The sequence below is a fragment of the Macrobrachium nipponense genome, chromosome 44 (assembly GCF_015104395.2).
Source record: "Macrobrachium nipponense isolate FS-2020 chromosome 44, ASM1510439v2, whole genome shotgun sequence".
NCBI classification, from domain to species: domain Eukaryota; kingdom Metazoa; phylum Arthropoda; class Malacostraca; order Decapoda; family Palaemonidae; genus Macrobrachium; species Macrobrachium nipponense.
Window position 1 is genome coordinate 41,780,528 of NC_087221.1, and position 24,661 is coordinate 41,805,188.

Here is a 24,661-nt window from a genome sequence, read left to right on the forward strand (position 1 = left end):
TAAGAATGGAAACCCGTTTTGTCCTTGGGCCAGGAGCTTGGAAGCAAGGATGGCACAAGTTAGTGGGCAGGAGCCAGAGTCCTGCCCTGTCGGGTCTCTCAAGTTTTATCTACATAAAACTCAAGAAAGTCGAAGTCATTCGGGCAATCTGCGGTGTTCCGAAAAAGACCAGACTTGCCCATATCGAAGAACACCCTGGCTTTAGTGTAAGGAGTTCTTTCAAAATGCTCCTTCATTGTGTTTGCACAAAGATTTGAATCTTTTTATCTAAATGCTCACGAGGTGATGGGCGCTGGAACCTCGGAAGCATTTCAACAGAGCATGGCACTCAGTAACATCACTGAGTACCATGTTTTAGCGAAGCAACTCTGTGTTCACTTCACACTCCCTGCGAGATGTGAAGATGGCATATGAGATCTGCTGCTCGCTAGGGCCATACGTGTCTGCAGACACAATCTTGGGGGCAAGAAGTACCACTCATCCTATCCTGTGAAAATGGTTAGGAAGAGCTCTTAATTTAGTTGATGAGTCGCCGACAACGGCGACTTCTTAACTCTTAAGCCTTAGTTAAAACACCTTACCTTTTGGCTAGGTTGGTTCAAGGTGGTGATATATATAAGATATATATATATATATTGATTTTATTCTTAGCCCTCATGGTATGGTCAATATGGTCTAGTCACGTCGTGGTCTCGCCCCTGTTGACAGATCATCTGGAGTGCACCAGCTATATAGGTCTCTACCTCGCTGGCAACTCTAGTAGCACAAGCAGACTTACGTGGCAGTAACCACGAAGCCAGCTATGCTAACAGGTGGAACCAAGATGTAAATACATCTGCATGCATTTGTTCCTGAAATCCTTCTATTATGTCCCTTCCCACCTCCAAAGGTGGGATTCAGCTATTATATAAATAATCTGACAGGTAATGTTTCATGAACCAAAATGATATTGTTATGATACAATAAAGTTTGTTCATACTTACCTGGCAGATATATATAATCAAGTACCCACCCACCACCTCCCCTCAGGGACAGTGGAAATAAAAATTATGAATAGAAAATGGGAATGGTTCCTGATACCCGCCTCCCAGCGGCGGGAATGGGTACTAACCACCTGGCCGACCACTGCGTGTGTCGGAAGTTTTTAAAATTCTGTCGGACTTCAGAAAATACAGCTATATATATATCTGCCAGGTAAGTATGAACAAACTTTATTGTATCATAACAATATCATTTTTACGTTTGCTGTTTTTATTCACAAAATATGTAGGTGATAACACTGAAAACAGGTGATATTGGTAATTGTACTCACTCATTTCTATTTCAGCTCCAAATACAATAATTGTGGATTTGGATGAAGGCTGGAAGAAATGTTGTGTTCAACGAACATCTGGTACATCAGCTGGAAAATGGGATGTGTTTTATGTTACGTAAGTAAGCTTAATTTTTAAGAAAGGTATTTATATTTCATAGTTTAATTCTTTCAAATTCTTCATTGATTATCGACAGAGAAAGGCCACAATTATTTAGGTAATTAGCATCTGTAGTTTGGGGCACTAGTGAATTGAAAACAATTGAAAATCCTAAGGCATCGTTGTAGTAACAATCCCTGAATATTCATTTCATTAGACAGAATGTTTTTAATGAGAAGCAATTATGTAAGTGTTTGCAGAACTCAAAAAAATTGTTTATAGTTGCTAATATTATCAACATACCAAAGAGTAATGTTTATGTGTTACTGTATACCTTTCATGTTGAGCATGTTGGTAGGCTACCACAAATTCAGTATAATGCATCAAGTTTTATGTTTGAGAAAAGCAAATGTTTAAGAAACAGAATCTCTATCTCTTTGGCCTCATGATGGAATAATAAGTGTGTTTTAGCTCACAAACTGAGGGACCTTGGTTCAAATCCAGTTTACTTGGTTGTTAGTCATATGTTATGGGTCACAACTAGGATGGAGGAAAAAAGAAAGAAGATGAGAGGTAAACATTAGATGTGAGTGCTCATTCCTATGCCAAAGTGTGCACTGACTAAATAGGAAGGCCTCATTGAGGTAACTATCACCCACCCCGGGACTGAAACCACTTATGTGCATGCCTCTCTAACTGATCTCTCTCTCTCTCTCTCTCTGCTCGCTCCCTCTCATCTCTCTCTCTCTCTCTCTCTCTCTCTCTCTCTCTCTCTCTCCTCTGTAACATTTAATAATCACAGAATGTATGTAGACAGATCATACTGGCTAAACAATGAACAGTATCATTATTAAGTGATTTTAACAAGAACACTCACTTAGGCACATTTCTGGACTCCAATTGTAATTACCCAGATGATTTATTAATAGAATATCATTGAAAATGTATGAAGTAAAAGCATTAAAAAGGTCAGGAAGTGAAAAGTAGAAGGCAGAAAGTGAAGCATTCTGGGTTCAAAGTGATACCAAAAAAACTTGAGTACATCCACAGCGTGCCCCAACAGGAAGTAATGAACTGCTATTAATAGTAAACTGTGATGATGAATAAGTGGTAAGTTTTTAAGGTGATTTGTTAATATAGTATTCAAATCATGATCAGATGCAATTTGTTTTCCAGGCCTGAGGGAAGGAAAATGAGAAGTAGAGGAGATTTAGCAAGGCACTTGGAGGAGGCAGGATATGACATAGATGCTGAAAAGTTTGATTTTTCAGTCAAGAATATTAGAGGTTTGTTAATATAATGGTTTTATTGGAGATTTTATGTAATGTGAATATGGGTGTAAGTTGTAGGTTTAAGATAATTCTTTTGCATTTTGTGGAATTTAATGTTGTATAACACCAAGTGTTTTTGTAATTATGGACAACAAGGCCGAGTTCAAAAATTAAGTGTAAGAACATTAGTTAGTTTATGCCCTGTCTAATCACCACTCAGTTTCTATAACTCAAAAAATACCTAAATTGTTTGAAAGTGTTGGTAAAATGTCTGGAAGCCTATGATGTTCCCCGCTTAAATGGTTGTGATGCTCATCTTTTAATTTTCTATATTGTGTAGAAACCCCTAGATTTTGATCACAAAGTTTGTATTATGATTGGTCTTGACTCTAGTGGTGCTTTTCAGACTCAGACAGATGAAAGGTGGGGAATCATTTCTTTGTAATATTTATAGAATATTTAATTGATACATTATTATCATTATTACCCAGATGATTAACCCTATTCATAAGGAACAAGACTACAGGGGCCACTGACTTGAAATTCAAGCTTCCAAAGAATATAGTGTTCATTTCAAAGAATGAACATGGCAGGGGGTAGGTTTTGATAGGCACTATTGTGAATACAGAAATGTAATTTTTTTTTTTTTTTTTTTTTTTTTTTTTTTTTTTTTTTTTAGGGTTGTGTTCTTGGTCAACTACCCTACATATTTTTTATATGCACAATATGCTGATTGGCCTAGAAAGCATGTTTGTTAGCTGTACGGGTGATCCTATCCTGTCTACATCGATTCCGTCTCTTGAATGTAGACTTGCAGTTGCTGATTTGCTTGATAGAGATTTAATGAAAATCAGTGTAAGCAACACAAAACTCAGTAAATGATTATGGCATATTAAGTCTAGGACACTGGATTTCTCTCCTAGATCTTTTCACTAATGGTGTTTCTTTAACTGTATGTAACTCATTTAACATTCTGTGTCATTCTTGTATGAAATTTACTTTCGATAAACATAGCCAGCCTGTCTCTACTTTGATTTTGCAAAAAATTGGTGTACATACTAAAAAATTCTCAAGTTTTTGGACACCTGTCTTGAGAAAATGCTTTTGTTTTTTAATTGTCTTAGTTTCAGTATTGCTTATCTTTTTGTCTCAGTATTGCTTATCTTTTTGGTCATCAGCAGCTGACTTGCATTTTATTGAGTTGGTTTTACTTTAGAAAATTTGGCTATAAAGCCATGCAATGGTAAACTTTCAGCTATCCAGTGTTTAAGACAGAATGGAGAAGGAGTTGGAATGGTTTGACAGCAACATGGAAAAAAGTTAGTAGCAATCGAGGTACAATAATAGGCTAAACAGTTGGTGCAGTTAGTGGCCGAAGGGATATTGCAAACAACCTTTAGTAATACCTACAGTGCACCACATGAGGTGTTCTGATGGCATTACCACCTACCCCACTGGGGGTGGTTTTGTTGAACTTATACTGTCTGCAATGTGGAGGAGAAAAATTATTCATAATATAACTGCTTTTACCAGCTAAAATTAATTCTATTACAGATCTTGTAGAATCTCAGAAGCAGGAGTTGGAGGGGAAAGACACACAGAAATTAGGTCAAACTGAAGAGGAAACCAAAGATGTTGTGAAGATAGGCAAGACTGTTATCATAAAAGAGACTAAGATGAATTATTTCCAAAAGGAATTGAAGAAAAAGCAACTGAATCTAGAATCCAAAGACCCACAAAAAACAGAATCCAAGGACATCCAGAAATCTAGTGGTTCATCAGAGGAGCATAAAGTTACTGGAACTGAAAAGTTAGCTCAAGAAAGTAAAGGTAATGGTAAGAATAGTATGTACTATTGAACAATTACATGGAATTTTCTTTGTTTTCTTGTTGCATTCAGTCACTAACATCGCCAAAACTTTCCAACAGCCTCTCAGAGTACTCATGGAACTTCAAAGGATGTAAAGTCTTCACATTCTGTAGAAATCAAAGTTGAAGAGGAAGAATCAGTTTCTACAGAGGTAAGTTGTCATAAACTTGTGACCATCATTTTGTCTTGGTAGTTCCTAAATGATTTTAAGTCTCCTAAGTATTTTCTCATCCTTTTTCTTAATCTTCTGCCTACATCTACCCAATGTAAATCCTTCAGGGAAACCTTATGATAGTCTTGAGATGCGACTCAATGGTCTTTTTGAACTGCTTTATTATGAATATACAAATATATTCTGTGCAACTTTAAATAATTCATCCACACATTTATGACAAACTATTTTAAGTCTTTTCAGTACTTGGTTGCTGTTCTGTTCATGCGGGGAACAAACCTTCGGTCTTAACAATAGGATAATCTTATAGTGCCAGCTGGAAACTGGTTAAAAAAACAATCAAAGATTGTAAAGCAAGGAATCTGGGGCATCTTGCAACTCATGCGTATACGAGGTGGATGCTGGTCACCAACCAGGTTTGGAACCTCATGATGCACCAGTCTTTCTTTAATTTCCTCGAGAGTTGACTTTTGCTCTCCTCCCCCCAAGCCAGATTTTTTGCCTAAGCCTGTGGTTTTTCAAGCCCAGAAGTCCTGTGGCCATCAATATCTTATCCTATTGTTAAGACCTCCGGTTTGTTAGCTATGAAAAATACAAATTGATTAAAAATTTGGCATATCAATGTGCAACCTTAAATAATTCATCCACACATTAAATTATAACAATTTAAGTCTCTTTTTGGTAGTTGATTGCTGTTATTAAGTTCATTTTCTCTCCTTCATACCATTCTAAAGATCTCATCATTGCTTTTATGTTTTTTCAGCTTACTTTTTTCATATATGTACAGCATTACAATATACAGTACTAGAAAGCTCACAGGGCTTTCAAAAAGATCTTGCAATATATGTAGTGTTATTGGGCATTTATTTTCTGATTAACAAGGAAAAAGGAGAACCAGATAATATTGAGCATTTATTTTCAGTTTAAAAAGGAAAAAGGAGAACCAGATATTGTCATGGAAACAGGCTCTGGGACTAAAGCGCCTACAGTGAAGAAAGCTGATGTAAAGATGAAAATAGAAATTCCAATTATGCCTAAGACAGAACCTTTAAGTTCATTGTCTGCAGGATTACTCAGTCCATCATCCAGGCCTTGGTCTCCAAAACATGGTGGACTTCAGAAGTCCCTTTCTCTTCCAGAAGAATTTGTCACAGGTACTGCAACTGCTTATCAAGGTTCAAATTAAATTTGGGAACACAAAATAGGTCCATTGTTTAATATATAAGAATATACCTTATTTCAGATAAAGAAAGTTCTTGAAGCCCTAATGCTTATTTATTTGAGATGAATCTTACCTACTGTTAAATTTAGCTATATCTCCCTGCCGATTAGGCGAGTCAGCATTCAAACAAACAAAAATCGAATGGCTGCCCGGATGACTGTCTAGTTTACCTGTTCTCCACCAGGTGTGTTTCGAATGTTTTAGCTCTAGTCAGAATTCTCCTTGCCGCCATTGCGGCTAGGCGATTGTTGGTATTCTATGAAGTTTGGCTGTTTTACACCTGTTTATGGTATTGTAATTTCATTTTCCTAGGATATCTTCCACCGGAAGTAAAACCAATAACATCAGGCTATGTAGGAATGGTTTGGTGTAACCAGAATGGTGAATTGGAAGTTGATCAACATTCCTTTGTACTGGCAGGGGTACAGAGTGTGAATTTGGAACTACTAGATGTGAAGAATATAGGGAATTGTTCTGAGAATTTATGCCTGAATATGTGAGATACAGGAAAGACTGGAACTAATAGATTGCGAAAGCAATTAGTTAGATCAGGACTTAAACCTGTCAGGCTATCCCTACTCAGACTAGGCATTTTAGTAGGCTAGTATTGACTTCCATAGTAGCTCCGCCTTCTGCTCCCCATTCGGTTCAGGAAAAGCGTAACGAGAAGTTAGAGCATTAACCTATTTTTAGTTCTAATAAAATTTGAACTTGTTCGTGACGGGAACGTTCCGAATCCCTCCAGTGTGCACTCATTTTCGCATTCCCTGTTAGAAGTAAGGTGTTGGTGCCCTCGTCTGTACGTAGCCCAAGCCTAGGACTGCCCTGCGACAGTTGAAAATGTCCGCTGCCAGGGAACCGGGTCAGTTCTCGGGACGATGTGGGATTCTGTGCCCTCCAATACCTACTTCGCCCTTTTCATGGTCTGAATCTCGTTTAAAGTGTTCGCCAAGGACCGTTAAGAGTTCAGATAAGGACCGTTTCGGTAAGCGTTAATGCTCGCTCCGTAGGCGCATTCTGTCATATTCAACACCTAGTTTGAGGTATTAGCATGCATAGGCTTAATAATATATGATATAGGTATAGACATTTTATTGAGATGATAATGTATCTGTGTACAGCGAGTTTCTAACACGTTTAGATATGTTGACTCGGTCGACTGTTTATCTCTCTTGTTTTTGGTTATTCTAAATACTTGTATGCTAGCATATTCCCTTTTCTTCATAATGCTTGTGTTTATTCTATGCGTGCTTCCTCTTCGGCTATCGGCAAATCTCTTACTACTGCCTCGATTAATGTTTCTCTTTCAAGTCTACACTGTCTGCAGTATCTAAAGTTCTCGCCGAGTTAGATATTCTAGCTTCAGAGATTTCTAACTTAGTTTCATATAGGAATGCTTTCAAGTATGTACGATCGCTTTCGGACGAGGCGGGAGCACGGTTACCGTTTTGAGGAATTTCATCTATTAGTGTGGCTTTCTGGTGACATCTGGCAACCCTCCGTGGCTTTTCTGACCACAGGCCATGGCACTGAAGTATAAAATTCTTCACTTTGCCTTTTTATGTTTTATTATGAAAATAAAGCTATGAAACATATCCTGCTTATTTATACAAATGAATTTAATTGAAATCTTTTATTTTTCATTGTCAAAATTACTTTATGTTAACCCTTAAACGCCTATTAGACGTATTTTACGTTGAGATAAATTGTCTGTCGGGTGCCAACTGGACGTAATTTACGTCGACATAGAAAAGTTTTTTTAAGAATTCGCGGAAAAATACTTATAGGCCTACCAGCCGAAAACTTTTGAATCAAGCGCCTTGGGGGATGCTGGGAGCTTACGGATCAAGGCGTTGTTTTGTTTACAATTGTTACGCAGGCGCGCAAGCGCGAATTTCTTTCTTATCGCACTAGAAAGTATCAGTGACACATCTCAGAAATTATTTCGTCACTTTGACACAATTTTTGTACCATTTTAAATTAGCCGTTACATGGAGTATTATATATGAAAATGTGCACAATTTCATATAGAATACAACAAAAAAATACTCATGGTTGTAGCTTTTATCAGTTTTGAGATATTTTCATATAAATAATGATAATTGTCAAAATTTCAACCTTCGGTCAACTTTGACTCTACCGAAATGGTCGAAAAACGCAATTGTAAGCTAAAACTCTTATATTCTAGTAATATTCAATCATTTACCTTCATTTTGCAACAAATTGGAAGTCTCTAGCACAATATTTCGATTTATAGTGAATTTATGAAAAAAAAAAAATTTTCCTTACGTCCGTGCGGTAACATTTCCGAAAAAATCATACGTCCGATTGTTGTAATGTTTGCCCCATTTTAAATTAGCCGTTACATAAAGTTTTATATATGAAAATGTGTGCAATTTCATGTAGAATACAACAAAAAATAATTGAAGGTTGTAGCTTTTCTTATTTTCGAAATATTTGCATATAAATCACGATAAATAGAAAAAACCACGTTTGGTCAACTTTGACTCAACTGAAATGGTCAAAAAACGCAATTGTAAGCTAAAACTCTTACAGTCTAGTAATATTCAGTCATTTATCTGCATTTTGAAATAAATTTGAAGTCTCTAGCACAATATTTAGATTTATGGTGAATTTAAAAAAAAAAAAACTTTCCTTCCCTCCGCGCGCGGATTCTCCGCCGCAAATCTCCGAAATGCGTACGTCGCATTCTCGGAATATTTGCTCCATTTCATATTAGGCATTTCATAGAGTTTTATATATGAAAATGTGCACAATTTCATGTAGAATACACCAAAAAATAATTGATGGTTTTAGCTATTCTCATTTTCGAAATATTTGCATATAAAAAAATTCGACATTCGGTTAACTTTAACTCGTCCGAAATGGTCAAAAACTGCAATTGTAAGCTAAAACTCTTACTGTATAGTAATATTCAATCATTTATCTTCATTTTGAAACAAATTGGAAGTCTCTAGAACAATATTTAGATTTATGGTGAATTATTGAAAAAAAACATTTTTTTACATCCGCACGTTACGAATTCATGCATCATTTTGTGATAATATTTCTCTGTGTTGCTTTGATCGTTTTACAATGTGTTATATACCAAAATGATCACAATTTAGTGTACAATACAACAAATAAAAAAGTAACTCGTTAGCTTTAACCTTTTTGCTCACAGCGCGATTTGAATACAATTATATATGAAATTTTGTTTTTGTGCTATCATATATCGCATTATTTAGATATGATAATGATTTTTTTTTTTAATTTCTGATGGTTGCATACTAAACTTCAGGCAATGACAAAAAAATGAGCCAAAAATGAACTCTTAATCTTGAAAACTAAGCGTGCTGTGATTAAAAAAAAAAAAAAAATTTCCGCTTCAGCGCTCACTCCGAGACTCCCTCGGCATACGGGAGACGATTTTTATTATACCCCTTAGGCGTTTAAGCGTTAAGTTAGTGACGTGTAGTTTTCTAACATCACGGAAAATAACTCTACATAGGAAAATATGCATTCTAACCATTAAATCATGAATAACGTGAAAAAATCAGGTGAACTGCATATGGTAACACTGCCAAAAGCCAATGTTGTGAAGAAAACGCGGCATCACTGGACGGGAGCGTTGTTGTAACTTCTCTCCCACCGCCTCCCACCTTTTTGGCGCCTCGTTCTCTCTCTCCCTCTGTCGACTCGTGTGGACTGCGGACCAGGGTTCCCAGACGTACGATAATTGTTGTACGAGTACGATAATTTGACCTTCTGTATGATAAACGATTATTACAGGCGGTCCCCGGGTTACGACGTTCCGAGGTTACGACGCTTTTTCTTAAATATTCAATGGAAAATCCGTCCTGGGTTACGACGCTTGTTCCGAGGTTACGACGCTGACGCTTCCGACGCTCCGAGTTAACGACGCTTTTAAAAAACGCATGCTATGATAAAAATCCTTTATAGTTTAGCACAGTATATAATAAAATTATGTTTTTAGTTACATTACAACAAAAATTTTGAGGTTATGATGATTTTTGACACTTTTTTTTTCGTATTTTTTGAATTTTTTTAGTGACGCCGCATATGGCGGAACTAGTTTGCGCGCGAATGAATACACTAGCTTGGGATGCGCAGTTTAAAACAGTCCAAAAGCGCAAAATATAATGAAAAATCATTGCTTGTTTCCAGTACATAATTAAAAAAACTAAGTTTCTGGTTAGATTACAACACAAATTCCAAGGTTACGACGTTTTGTTATGCTTTTTAACGATACCTCATATGCAGAACTAGTTTTTGAGCGGAGGTGCATAAATTAATTAACGCTATTAAACTGTATGGTAAAATTGACGAACAACGACCTCGCGGTACGGTCGAGGACGCCAAGCGTAACAATACGAAGGACGCCACTTCAATCGCGTGTCTGCCTGAAGTTCAGTCGGTTGTGTTGTGCTAAGACGTTGCTGAAATTCCTTGCCATTTTCGCAAATTTACAATGGCTCCTAAACGCCAAAGTACTTCCCTCCGATGATAGTTCATCCAAGAAGAGGAAGGTCAGCACGATGGAGGTCAAATATGACTGTGATAAAGCGTTCGAAGAAGGGAGAAGAAACTAACACGAACTAGGCGTTCTTTAGGCTTGAGCAGGACCACGGTGGTAACCATTGTGAAGGACAAGGAACGTATTCTGAAGCATGTTAAGGATGCTGCACCGATGAAGTCAACGGCGATAAACGAGAAGCAACGTAGCCAGAGCATTGTTGAAATGGAGAAATTGCTCATGATCTGGCTGGAGGACCAGAACCAGCGACGTGTTCCGGTGAGCTTAAGTGTGATCCAGGAGAAGGCTAGAGCGCTGCATGAGGCAGTAGTGAAAAAGTTTGGCGAAGGCAGTGCTGGTGGTGAATTTTTCCGCGAGTAGAGGTTGGTTAACCGTTTTAAGGCTCGTGCAAATTTGCATAATGTGAAGCTAGCAAGGTTGAAGCTGCTAGTGCTGATAGCGAAGCAGCAGAAAGTTTTCCAGGTGGTTTGGCTGAGATAATTAAGGATGGTGGTTACACGGCTGACCAAGTCTTTAATGTGGATGAGACTGGATTATTTTGGAAAAGAATGCCAAATCGAACGTACCTTTCCAAGACTTTGTGCATCCAGGGTTACATAGCATGACAACTTTAAACTAAAAGTAAGGAATTAATTCACATACATTAACTTTTTTACTCTTGATATAACTCAAAGTAAGGAATTATAAACTAAAAGTAAGGAATTAATTAACATACATTAACTCTTTTACTCTTGATATCTATAATTTACATATTGCATTCAGGACTTTGTGTAGTATTTTGTACTAATTGTGTTATACTTTTACCTTCCAGAGCTACCAGACTGGGATTTTAGTGTACTCCAGGATCTACCAAAGGATTACATACATACTACGTAGTGTACAGTGCATAATAGTGTTTAGTGTATAATCTAACCTAAGGATTAAGTGTAGTACATTGTGCTTTATAGTGTCACAAGAGTTTAATAAAGAATTATACCTTCAAGAACCATCCTTTGCCATTGAAATAACCACACTACACATCATGCAATACTTGCATGTCACACAGGTAAGGTCTTCTCTAACTTTTTCTTAGTGTAAGGCATATTTCCAAGTGTCGTTCCGGCTTACGACGATTTTCGGCTTACGACGCGCCTCAAGAACGGAACCCCCGTCGTAACCCGGGGACTGCCTGTAATCAAAATACGATAATTTGAAGATATTTGATATGATAATTTGGTCTGATACATCAGGGAACCCTGCTGTGGACATTTTTGGCTCGTGTGAATGCAGTTGACTCGTGCCGAGTGCGGACTTGGCCGAGTCCCGATTTGCTTGCCTTGCTCTCATTGAGCTGTGGTGGATTCGATACCGCACTCAGCTGCTGTCACCTCTTATCGACAAGTGTCGCTTTTTGTCGCCAAGAGTTGCGGAGAAAGAGCCATCCTTTAAGCTCTTTGTTTACCTCCTGTCAGCAGCTGTCTCCTCCTGTCGCCCGCTGACAGAAGAAGTTTTGAATGGAGTTGGAGGAACTCTTTTGGGCCGGTCGGCGTTTGTTGCGACAGTACGCCTTTCTCTATCCTCATTTTGTTGAGGATAGAGGCCACATAGAGAAATATATCTCAATTGTCTTAGCGTATTTTGGCGCACTCTAAATATTGGAGAAGAGAAGCAACGCTTTCTCCAATTTGAGAGCATTTCGTAACTTTTCTCGTCCTCGGACACAATCTCCCTTTGTGTCAGCCTTGGCTTTTCGCCTTGTCTTTTAAAGTCGCGGAGAGCTGAAGGCTGACTTTTGCTGTACAACGCTTATTGATTCTTTAACCGTATGTAATAGGAGGTTTGCTTTCTTTCTCTTTCCTGTGGGGAAATGAACTCGAGACTGACAGACATGCTGATGGATTTTCAGTCTAACTTGAGTTATTACCTTTTATCTACGTGGTCACGTCTCTGCGACTTCTTAAGGGAGGTGGAGACGCCAACCCACGGGACTTTTTAGCAAGGAAACAAGTAACTCATTTCTGATGCTGCAGGGTAATGTCCTCATGCTTATACTCACTCTGGAAGAAGTGAGAACACTTTCGCTTCCTGTCTGATTATGCAGCTCGGGATTATCTATTGGTAGTCTTATTTTATACCTTTTGGGGATAAGTGCAGATTCAGGTTTTGGGATATGGACAGTTGCAACCTCCCAACATGCATGGAGAGACTTGGGACCAATATGTTATATGGCGGAGACGGTGAAGGGCAGTTGTGATGATTTTTGGTTGTCCTCCACTGGTTCAATCTCCCTCTTATAGCTTCCCTTGTCTTCAGCAGATCTCTCAGTCTCTTTTAGTAGGAGATTGTATATAGAGGGAATGATGGTCCAAGGGTAATTCTTTAGGAAAACACCTAGGAAGACACCCATAAGTAATTGGAGATATTCTTGGACATTTGGAGACTGAATAACAGTAAGTGTCTGCCCATATACTTGGTGGTTTTCTAGCATGGTTTTAGTGCCTTTCCAAAGAATGGTCAGATTTGTGCTATACATGCAGAATGTATTCCACTTACCATACATCCAGAGTTATGCAAGTTCCTTCAAGAGGTTTTTACTAGAAGGTATTGCTGTTCTGTCCGCTTTGTTTGGGTTAGTGTGCAGCCCTCTATAAGTTATGTCAGGGACTTGTTGCCCATTGGTAGATGGTGCCAACTTTAGGAGCAAGACACTTCTACTGAATCAGTGATTCAAGTTAGCTCACTCTGTCAACAGTATTCCAAAGGCCAAGGACCTGTTGCTTCTTCTGGCCCAATTTCTATGCATTATATTGTTAATTCTTTATATCCCCATTCTTATCTAGTGATGTGGGGATGATATTTAATTATGCATGCTTGTCTGTCAAGATGAATAGGCATGTGCTGCTTGAAGATTTTAGACCTGAAAGAAACTTCCTATATGGTAAGGGCTTTTCCTCATTAGGAAACATGGCCTTACAGGTTATTTTCAGATAATCATGCTCAATTAATGTACAGTTTCACCATAAGAATTACGACTTAAAAATAACTTTAATTAAATTTATAAGTAATCCAGAACCAACTTTGGCTCCAGGACTGTAGGAGGGACACTGTAACCAGGAATCGTCCATTTGGTTCTTGAACCTAAGTCCAAGTCTTGGTCTTTTCCCTCTGTTATGCAACACAGAGTTTAACTAGTGTCATTACACTTTCATGCAACATAGAATGGTCTAACTAAACCTGGTAAAACTTTTTAGATGTCAGGGCAGTGGAAAGACATCAGGATGCTTAGCAGGTTTATTCCCGGTCAGAAACAAAGTCTTTGTGGGAAGTTTGCTGCTTTGAGTGAAATGAAACAACATATTGATTTGATCATCCATTCTGTGGAAGGACAGTGTTTTAGCAATTGGGGATTCAGGAAGAACAACTGCCTACCAGGGCTTTGACATCCGTAAGTTTGGCACTTGTTGTGGATTTAAGGAACACTCATTTAGCTTCCTAGCAGGTAGATGAACAGGGACATCCGAATGATTGCTACTACTTTGTTGGCCCTCAGGCTTGAGCAGTGGATGTTTCCTTAAATTTTCAGCACCTGGAATCTTGTAGACGCCAATGTTTTCTGTTTAGAGGAGATAAGACTTTTCACTGTCTACTTCCAAAGTTATCGTCCCATACGTACTTTCCTCGGTATTGCATCAAGTACTTTTAGATCTTGCTGAGGACCAGCACTGTAAGGTGTTGAGATTGGAGCCCCTTCATCTCTATATCAGTCTCTCTCTGGAGTTTAGATGCGGGTCTAAACTATCTGAATTTATTGTAAAACCTTTTATTTAGCAGTGGTTAATAAGTAAATTTACTGTCAGCACCCTTTTTTAAGCTGTGGTATAAAGGGAATGCTATTTTAGCTTTCTGCCTTAGGGCTGAGGGGGATGTTAAGGCTATGCTTTACAGTTCCCTGTAAGAATTCTAATTTAACCTCTGGGGGGGGGGAACTTCTCTATCCTGTTGGGCATTTAGATTTAAAGGTTAAACCTAGAACATTTTTTATCATCCTTTTAGAGACCTTGAACATCTTTGTCAAAGGTGAATGCTGGAAGAGGCAAAGTTAACCTTTGGTTTTGTGGTGTTAAGAAAAACAGATGAGGTCAAAGGTTAGCCTGGAAGAGGCAAAAATCAACCTTTTGTTTTGTGGTTTTAGAAAACCTAGCTGTCTTTGCCAATGGTTAAGCTTGAAGGCAAAGTTAACTTTTTGTTTTGTGGTTGTAGAAAACCTAGAATGTATTTGTGAAGGTTAAGCCTGGAAGAGGCAAAGTTAACCTTTTGCATTGTGATTTTTAGAAACTTATAATGCCTTTGTCAATGGTTAAACTTTAAGGCAAAGTTAACTTTTGTTTTGTGGTTTTAGAAAACCTAGAATGTATTTGTGACGGTTAAGCTTGGAAGAGGCAAAGTTAACCTTTTGTGTTATGATTTTTAGAAACTTTGTCAAGGAACACAAGGTCCTCTGTGACATATGGATAGGCTAGTGCATGCGAACTAGCTCCATTTCTTCTACCTTATTGAAGTTAAACATTCATAATGTGAGCAGCAGTTTCAACTTCATTTAGTGTTAAGTCAATTTGTCGCTCCAGAATAGGAATGATGTGTTACAGTAGAAGTACAATTCAGTTTTTCCCCGATCACTACTCTAAGTATACAGAATTGTGTCTGAAAACAGTAAAGCCCTTAATCCACTACTAGTAGTGGGTAGTCTTTTCCTGAACCAAAAAAGAGCAATTCTTTAGGCTCTTTTGTTTAAATCCCGGGTTTTAATATTTTGGGGAGCGTGAAGGTACAAATTTTGTATAGGAGCATACCTGTATATTGTAAAGGTATTCATTTTAAGTGACTGTCATTTGATAGGGCTTTTGTACCCAGGCACAGGGGTCCCTCATACCGCTTGTGTTTCATGCGGGCTGAATCGAAGCGGTTTTCTCTGCAAGGCTGCTCTTTGCTGCATACGTATGAGAGCCTTGCTCCCTGAATGGAATCCAACTTCTGGTGGTAGTAAAATCCACCAAGAATTCCAGATCAGGTGAGAATGTTTTGGGTTTCGTATAAGAAACCTTTAGCTCGAATGGCTGAGCGAAATTTTGTCTAGCTGCACTACCCATTATCCTCTTCTTAATGTGGGAATCAGCTAAATTTAACAGTAGGTAAGATTCATCTCAAATAATATAAATTTTCATAATAAAATTTATTATTTGGATACTTACCTACTGTTAAAGTAGAACCACCCAGCCTCCCCACAACTTAGTGGGCGGTCAAGGAGAATTCTGACAAGAGCTAAAACATTCGAAACACACCTGGTGGAGAACTTTCTTTGAATGCCGACTCGCTTAATCGGCGGGGAGATATAGCTAAATTTAACAGTAGGTAAGTATCCAAATAATAAATTTTATTATGAAAATTTTTATTATTAAATGGTAGTGTCATCATAAACTGTGGTTAGTTTTTCAAAGGCCAAGTCTAGTAGTCTCACAACACTTGATAGATGGAAAAAATTGCTGGAGATACAAGGGACTGTCCTCTACATTACATCACACAATAAACTTACTATTAAATGGGATGTATACAAGGGATGCTTGTAGTGAGGTAAAAGTTTTCCTTAATTATCTGTAATAAGCTGGTTCCTCTTCTCATTTGGACAGCTGTTATATAATTATCTGTGGCAGCAAAAAAATACATTTAAGAAATTGAGAAACTGCAATATAAACTCAACGTATCCAGATGGCCATTCTTTAGAATGAAAAAAATACGTAATAATACAATGATAATTTTTCATTATGTTTTGGAAAAAATTAGTACTGTGGACTTATTTCTGGTATATTAAATAGAATTTATATTAATGAGATATAATTTTTTAGAAACAAAAAGCCTATTATAGACACATTTCATGTCAAATATTTCAATGTTTCCCAAAAATGAATGTATGGTATTGGATATTCTGTTATACTATAAGGTCATCACATTAACAGTATTGTTTTACACTTCGTGGCATAAACTTATTTTTACAGAGGATGAAAACCTGAAACCAACTGCACTTGCAGCTTCATCAGGTTCAGGAACTACTCCATTTCGTCAGGGTGCACCACCAGTTCGCCCAAAGCCAGTCGTAAAAAAGGAACCTGTGCGTAAGTATAAGAGATATGTATAGCGGGCATGTATATGGTTTATATCTAGAGACAGAGTTTGAAAAAATAAATCTCCTATAATGATGCATATCAATACTATTTCAAATTGTACAACCCATTTTGATTAAATTATGATAGTACTTAAAAGTAGTATGCAGGGTAGAAACCTCTGTATTATCGGTGAGTTTTAGTACTTTCAATGCTAAAGTAATTTGTAAATTTTTATCCCAAGGGAGCAAATCATCACCTTATGGTAAGAATGTATTTTTTAGTCTGCTGTATGAGCTTTTCTGAGAGATATTTAAACCTGTATGTGCTTTTCTGAGAGAGATTTAAACCTCTCTTTGTCCCATGTGTTTAAAACATAGTCTCTTAGATGAAGACCTGAACCAAATGGGAACTAAGCAAAAGTGCCAGAGACTGAAGAGAATACTATACAGAACTGTATTGTATATCTAACCCCTTGAAGGAAAAAAACTGATGCATAAATGTCAATGAGGATGATGTTGATTGTCTGTGAAGACATCATTGAAAGCGGAATTAACATTAAATTTTCTTCTAACTCAAGCTTAATATTGCCTGGTTCACTTTCTTTGGTTGGTTATGCTTGATGGTTAAATAAGTCTTTAGCCAGGAGACCTTGTGTCAAATGTATTTTGCTGCTCTTTTCAGATATTCAATTAAATAAATCTGTGCCAGAATGAGAAGCACATTTCAGTATTCTTGTGGTGCATCACTCAATCCTTTTTAATCAAAAGGTTACAGTTTTGTACACCTCTCTCTCTCTCTACAGAGAAAATGTTTCTCCTGTAGTACATCAGATTTCAGCTGATCAGTTGTGTTTTTTGTCATGTATATGTGATGTTGAATTAGTAAACTATGAATCACATTGCTTTTGCCATGGTTTTAATGGTTTCTAACTACTATACAGCATTATTAATAGCATGGAGAATAGTTTTTATGATGATGCCTTTGATGTTCTTGTGGAATGATAGTTAAGATGGCATAAAAATGTTAAATTGTGTTTATGTATTAGTACTTCAAAATGCATGTTTAGAGTGGAGTCACTCCTTAGCAGTATTGTGTCAGTTTTTACGTTGTTGGCATAACCTGTGATATATTTTTCGACATTAAGATTGGTATGTAACTGCAGGTCTTTTTCCAAGATTGTCTTTTCTTTTTGCAGTTGCTCCAAATGAATTTGTTGTTAAATCCCAGCACAATGAACACAAGTGTCCTAAGCCGGGTTGTTTGAAGAGTTTTCGCAAAGAGAATCTTTTACAGGTGATGTTTACATAATATATTGATGAACATAATACTGGCCATTTGATATTAAAATATAAATACTGGTTTAGTAGAATTATGTTTATTAGTACAGAGCCATAGCAAAAAGTTTTATTCTTATGTGAAGCCCAAAAAGTTGGTTTAGTGTTTCATAGTATCATTCATTATACTAATTGAAAAAGTTATGCAACAAACTTATTGAAATTGATTTATCACATGGAATCCAGCCACAACAGGATATTGGGGATAATATTTATATATTCTGTGTTTTTCAGATGCATATTAAGCACTATCACCCAGATATATTGAAAAAAGGTAGTGCTGTGGCACCAAATGTGGCTGACTTGGCATATGCTAGAACAGTAGGAGACCATCTGGATATGACTATCTCCCCCACTCATGCTTCTGCATTGACTGAGAAAGCTGTAAAAATTGAAAATTCTTCAAAGAAGTCATCTCGTGGTTTGTTTGGAAGTCCAAGTGAAAATCGAACAAAATCCACAGATAAGAAAAGTCATTGCCCAGGTGGTTCTGTTTCTTCCACCTCTACATCCAAATCACAGAGAGAAGCGAGGAAAAAGGAAACCATCAAAACGGAACCAACAAAGGTAATATGTAATTTTTTTATCTACATAAATTTAGAAATATTATTGAAACGTATCCTTGCCCTAATGTGGCTATTTTCATTACGTTAGATGATTTTCAATTCTATTATTTAATAAGTAAATTATTTTGCTGGAACATTTAACACAAGTAAGAAATAGTCCTGTATCTTCACTTGTTAGATTTAGCCTGTGAATGATATTTTTTTTAAGAACAGATACTGATTAAGGTTTAGTAATTAATGTTATATATAAGAGAAAACTTTTCTTTTTTAAGAACAGATACTGATTAAGGTTTAGTAATTAATGGTATTTATAAAAAAAAAACACTTTTCTGGTAATTTCATTTAGTCATGGAGAAATGTGTGATGCATACCACACATTTATATATAAACTTACTTTTAGCCAGTTCCAACATTAAAGTAAGATTTGTTCTTCGATGTCTACTATTTTCATTTTCTATCTTGCTTTTGGATGCATATTCCTTCAAGACCACAAGATGTTTAATCCTCTGTCCTTGGAAATCTCTTTTTATCATTTCTGACTAATAGTTTTTTAGTTTTGTCAGGTGTGCTGTAGCTGATTTAATTATTATTATTATTGAAAGAAAGGAGACATTCTTTTAAGCATGTCTTGTTAAAAGGGATGGCTGCATTGTGCGAATTGATCTTTATATTAAGCAGTTTTTTTGTGTAGAAGTGCAGGGTAGTGAAAACTGGTGCAGTCGCACCAGTTTTTACTACCCTGCACTTCTGTAGAGAATAAAACTGCTGTTAAACACTATATTTGCCAGAACAAGAACATTGGCCAGTTGTTGACCAATATTAGTGTGCAAGAGAAGTGAGTCACAAGAAAAATTGAGAAAACTCAATATAAGATCAGTTCACATGATGCAGACATCCTTTTTAACAAGACTTCCAATTCTCTATAGTTAAAAAACAAAAGCAGTCATTCATGCTCTTTAAGGGTATCAAACAAAACAAAATGACAGTGTGAGAAAAAAACCCATTAGCCTAACTATGAAAACTCAGGCAGAATCTCTCATGTACACATGAACTGGAAACCTCATATGGGATACTTAAAGGCTAATTTGAAAATGTAAATGTAACTGTTTGACTCCTGGCTGATTGCATGTTACATCTTTTGTTTATATGTATAATCCAGGGAAAGCCAACATCCGACGAAGAGGTTGATATCAAGGAAGAAATTGATGATATGTTGATGACCTTGAAGAGGAGGAAGATGCCCCAGTTATTGGATTTCAGGGGGAGGATCCTGATTATATTCCTGGCGAAGGTGAAATTTTGAAGAAAAAGGAGAAGAGGGATAGAAAGAGACCCAAAGGAGACGTAAAAACCAAGAAGAGAAAATCTGGTATGCTTCATTTTCTTGTTATTATAAATAATTTATGTACATAGTAATGGCATGTAAAGCCAGGAACATAGGGGTATTTATAAATTTTTTTACCACCAAACAACGAATCCATATGAAGTCATTTAGGACAATTTTTTTTGTTTTTTTTTTTTAGGTAAATAATGCAGCATTTTGTGCTTTTACCTTCTTCCTTTTTTCAAAGACAGTACAGTACGGTATAGTGTATTTTGCATGTAAATTGGAACATTGTAAAAAAAAAAATTATCCTTCTGCAGGATAATTCTTTCCGTTGGATGAAGAAATCTTCAGAATTACCAATGCAGTAGTACAGTGGTGTTGGCTACTAGTCAAAGTGCTTGAATAGAATACTCACAGTAAAAAACAAAGATGGGTTATTGTAATGCTTGTTCACTATTATCATCCTTGCTTTACATCATTGAGGGAAAGTCTACATATGCACACAAGCTCAGGGGTCTTATTGGCTTTTATTTGTTGATTGAGAATGAGCCTTTGGAAACAATATTATCACATAATGACAAATGTTGAATTTCTGGAAGGATAAATTATAATGCCATTTACCCATATAAAAAAGAAAAGACTGTTGGATGAGGCATTTAAAAAGATGACCAAATCTAATTCCAAAGACATTATTGTACCAAGAAATAGAGAGTAAGGGAGAAGTAGGAGAACAGCTTTTGTGCTAATCCCACTTCGTGAAGTGTGATATGTGTCAAAGCATAATAAATGACTGAAAAGAAAGTGAACAGGATTAACCACCACAGTTTGGACTAAGTATATTTTTACGTATGGGCTTGGCCTTGAGAACCCCAAATACGTAAAGAAAAATATTTAGAGGGAAAATGCAGAATAACTTACCTTAAAAGGATTGATTTGGGTTAATTTTACTGTAGAAAGGTCGCCATTAAGAACCAGCTGATTAATCTACATTACATTTATTTACAAGCCAGTTGAAAGGCAAAGCAACTGGGCTGCACGTGGCCCACTCTTATCTCTCACAAGGGGAGAGCTGGCTAAAATCAGATTAACGCAAATGTTGGTTTCCAAAATTACTCATATTTATCTTGCCTTAGGGGAGCACTTGCGAGCGGGGAAGACTTGGCCACGTGACTCAGCAAATCTGGAAAAATTCCCAGATGAGACAGAAAATGAAATGAAGACTTCTTGCACAAGTTACAGTTATTCAGTTTTATCTAACACACTGGGGGAAGGAACTCTAGTGTTTAAATGAGATATGCAATGATGACTTATGCTTTAACAAGTCACTGGGGAAGCACATGCCCGATGAGGACAAAGGGATTTTACTGTAGAAGTGATACAAGGGAGATTCGAAAATGAAATTAGCAAGAGTCGTCTTGGAGAAACAGAGCTGGTTGGGGTTTTGCACTTTCTAGACGTACCTTTAATCCTTGAGGCTTGAACATGTGTCGTGATATATGAAGATGGACCAACCAGCGTGTTTGGACAAAGGGCTGACTTCCAGTCAGAAGGAGAAAGGATACGTCTATCCTCCTGTAGATTCTAGCGTCAACTGAGAATGAAGCTGGATGTTTTTGAATCGCGTGGATTTCACACACAGCCTCTGGCATTGTCTGAAAAGTATGAAAACAACAACCAGCAAATTTGGAAGGGAAAAGAGGTCTTATGTTAGGAATCCCTAAAGCCCATATCGAGGACTAGCTACTCCTACCTGCCTGTCTTACTCTAAGCTCCAGCCTAAACGGAAATTCCTTTCCCTCAGCCTACCTCTTGTTTCTCTCCCGAAATCAGCTGATTAGGAGAAAAATGGCTGCTCGTCTAGAACTAAAATAAAACCGAATTACATTGTGAAGTCGAGGCGTTCAATATCTGTAAAAATATGTTAACTGAACTCTCAGACTGGGCAACATTAAAGGTCACTCATTAAAAAAAAAGCCAAATCAGTAGAAAGATGATTACATATAAACGATAAATAATTTTTTTGCAATTATCGCAGCAAGTGAACCATACAACATTCTGTGAGTGGTGAGCAGTAAGAAAACTGGCTGGGAAGGTTTGACCTGGGCAAAATGGTTCAACCAGGTCAGCCAAAAGACCTTCAAATAAGTCTCTCCTGTATCCCAAATCATTCTTACTCTTGTTCTTGCTTGAATGTTGGATCATCATCATTATCTTTATTATCAATCCTCTTTCATTTTCACTTTCATAGTTTCCAAATTCACCATTTTCCATTATATAAAATTCCAAGTGGTTAGATATATCTACACATTTTTAGTTATCTCATACCAGACATGGCTAAAATGGCTGCAAGATACACTGGGCTGGGGAGACCTAGGATTAGCAGCTAAACCTTCCATCATGAAATTCTGTGGAAACTGGTCTTCCAACTGAGCTAAGACATGATAGGTTCTACAAATGAAAGACATCCCATAAATTTCATGCAGTGAAAAAAAGCAAACTTATGTGAGTGCACCTGGACACTACCACAAAGTTTATAATATACTATATAATCATATCAGGTCTGCTGGACTCAAGTGGCCATGTGCTTCAGATGAGAGTGGTCAATATAATAAAGAAATCCCCTACATCTCTATCACTGGCCAAAAATAACAAATTTATGTAAAAGCTTTCTCAAGTACTGTACTGTAAATTCAGGCCTCCAGGATCAGGATGGGGCCAAAAATAAGGGGTCCAAAGTTTTATGTATGAATATGTACGAAAAATTAATGATATACTTGCAAGTGCAGCAAGGTGGCTCAGGTGAGCAGTGTTGCCCTTTGGGGCCTCTCACTTTTTTATTTGGGCATTCTGTTCTGTGAGAGCTTCTTTGCATGTTAAAGTCCTTTAAGGCTTGTTTCAGGTGAATTTGTACCAATTTTGATTATAAATACAGTAGCTTTCTTTAACCTAGTTTTGCTTCAGGGTTCTTGATGAAATATTCTTATTTAGTACTCTTCATATTCTTTACATTGCCTGATGATTTGCATATTTTTCATAATTCAGTATCCTGTTATAACATTCAGTTGTTTGTGTTGTTATTACTTTTTCATGTACCCATTTACCAGGATCCTTATTTTGAAGCCTTAAACATCTTTTCTTTGATTCTTTATATTTCTACCCTCACTTTTATAATAACCCTTTAACTATATTTCTACCCTCACTTTTGTATTAACCCTTTAACTGTTTAATTCATCTGTTTATCTAGTGTGCATGTTATATCTGTGCCTTTTAGAATAAATAAATACTGTATATGGATGGCAGCCATTTTAACAGCGTCCATTATATGATTAATTTTTCTTGAGTTCCTTTCAAGGTCATTCCACTATAGTGGACTTAGGAATCATACTCAAACAGTAACAGTCTCCCCACCCACCTTTTCCTTTGATGCACTGAGAGAGAGAGAGAGAGAGAGAGAGAGAGAGAGAGAGAGAGAGAGAGAGAGAGAGAGAGAGAGAGAGATTATATTTCAAGAAAAGAAAGGAATTGAAAAACTTTCAAATATCAAAATGCATGCTAGGTAGGTCCCAAATTGAAAAGAACATGTTGTAGATTTCTGTATATATGAAAATAGTATGTATATATATATATATATAATATATATATATATATATATATATATATATATATATATATATATATATATATATATATATATATATATATATATATATATATATATATATACAGGCGGTCCCCGGGTTACGACAGGTCCGGCTTACGACGTTCCGAGGTTACGACGCTTTTTCTTAAATATTCATTGAAAAAATCCGCCTGGGTTATGCCGCTTGTTCCGAGGTTACGACGCTGACGCTTCCGACGCTCCGATTGTTTACAACGCTTTTAAAAAAACACCCATACCATGATAAGATAAGAATCCTTTATAGTTTAGCACAGTTTCTCTCTCTCTCTCTCTCTCTCTCTATCTCTCTCTCTCTCTTTGTGTTTTTCCAATGAAAATAATCACTATAATTCTCTCTCTCTCTCTCTAATCTCTCTCTCTCTCCTCTTCTCTCTCTACTACAAAGATGTATGATTTTTTAGTCATGATAAAATAAATTGATTTACTATTTTCAAAATATTAATATTAATTTATACAGCAATAATATCAATTCATTAAAGAAAATACCATTGTGAATTAGTAAGATTTTAGCTTATACAGGCAGTCCCCAGGTTACAACAGGTTCGGGTTACGACGTTCCGAAGTTAAGGCACTTCTCAACTATGTTCATCAGACATTATTTCCAGCGTTACGACGCCTACAACGCTCATCTGGCAGATGAAATATGACACTAAAAATGCAAAATAATCAATATTTGAAGGTTTTATTAATGAAAAAAGCAATAAGAATGCAGTTTACACAGTTTTCAATGCACCCAAAACATTAAAAGTAAGGTTTTCTTATGATTTTGTACAATGTTTCAGCTTACGACGCGTCTCAAGAACGGAACCCCAGTCGTAACCCAGGAACTGCCTGTACCTGCTTTTAGTATTAGTTTATGATTAATAAAAGCTAATGGGTCACTACAATAGCCACCCATCGTTCGTTCTACAACGTCTGAGGACCTATCGAACAAGGAATTCCAGAGTTGCATTTATACTCTTTTTCTCTCCTGCCTGCTGGGTCTTCCAGCCTAAATGTAACCAACCACTAGTCGCGCCCAAGGTCTGCGGCACGTCTTGGCAACGCCCGGACAATTCCGAGGGACCGTTAGGGTTACTCTGTAGGTCGCTAACCTGCACAGTATCGTCGGGC

The 24,661-nt window shown here is 37.0% G+C and overlaps 1 protein-coding gene across 1 annotated transcript in view; it reads left to right on the forward strand.

Moving 5' to 3' along the window:
- LOC135204232 (uncharacterized) overlaps positions 1 to 24,661 on the forward strand; it is a 67,199-nt gene that overhangs the window by 13,671 nt on the left and 28,867 nt on the right. The window contains 11 exon segments of the mRNA XM_064234339.1: positions 1,328 to 1,430; positions 2,589 to 2,698; positions 4,238 to 4,513; positions 4,613 to 4,704; positions 5,648 to 5,879; positions 16,535 to 16,651; positions 16,884 to 16,904; positions 17,838 to 17,935; positions 18,211 to 18,543; positions 19,702 to 19,747; positions 19,750 to 19,911. Of these exon segments, the coding sequence (XP_064090409.1) occupies positions 1,328 to 1,430; positions 2,589 to 2,698; positions 4,238 to 4,513; positions 4,613 to 4,704; positions 5,648 to 5,879; positions 16,535 to 16,651; positions 16,884 to 16,904; positions 17,838 to 17,935; positions 18,211 to 18,543; positions 19,702 to 19,747; positions 19,750 to 19,911 (1,590 nt within the window).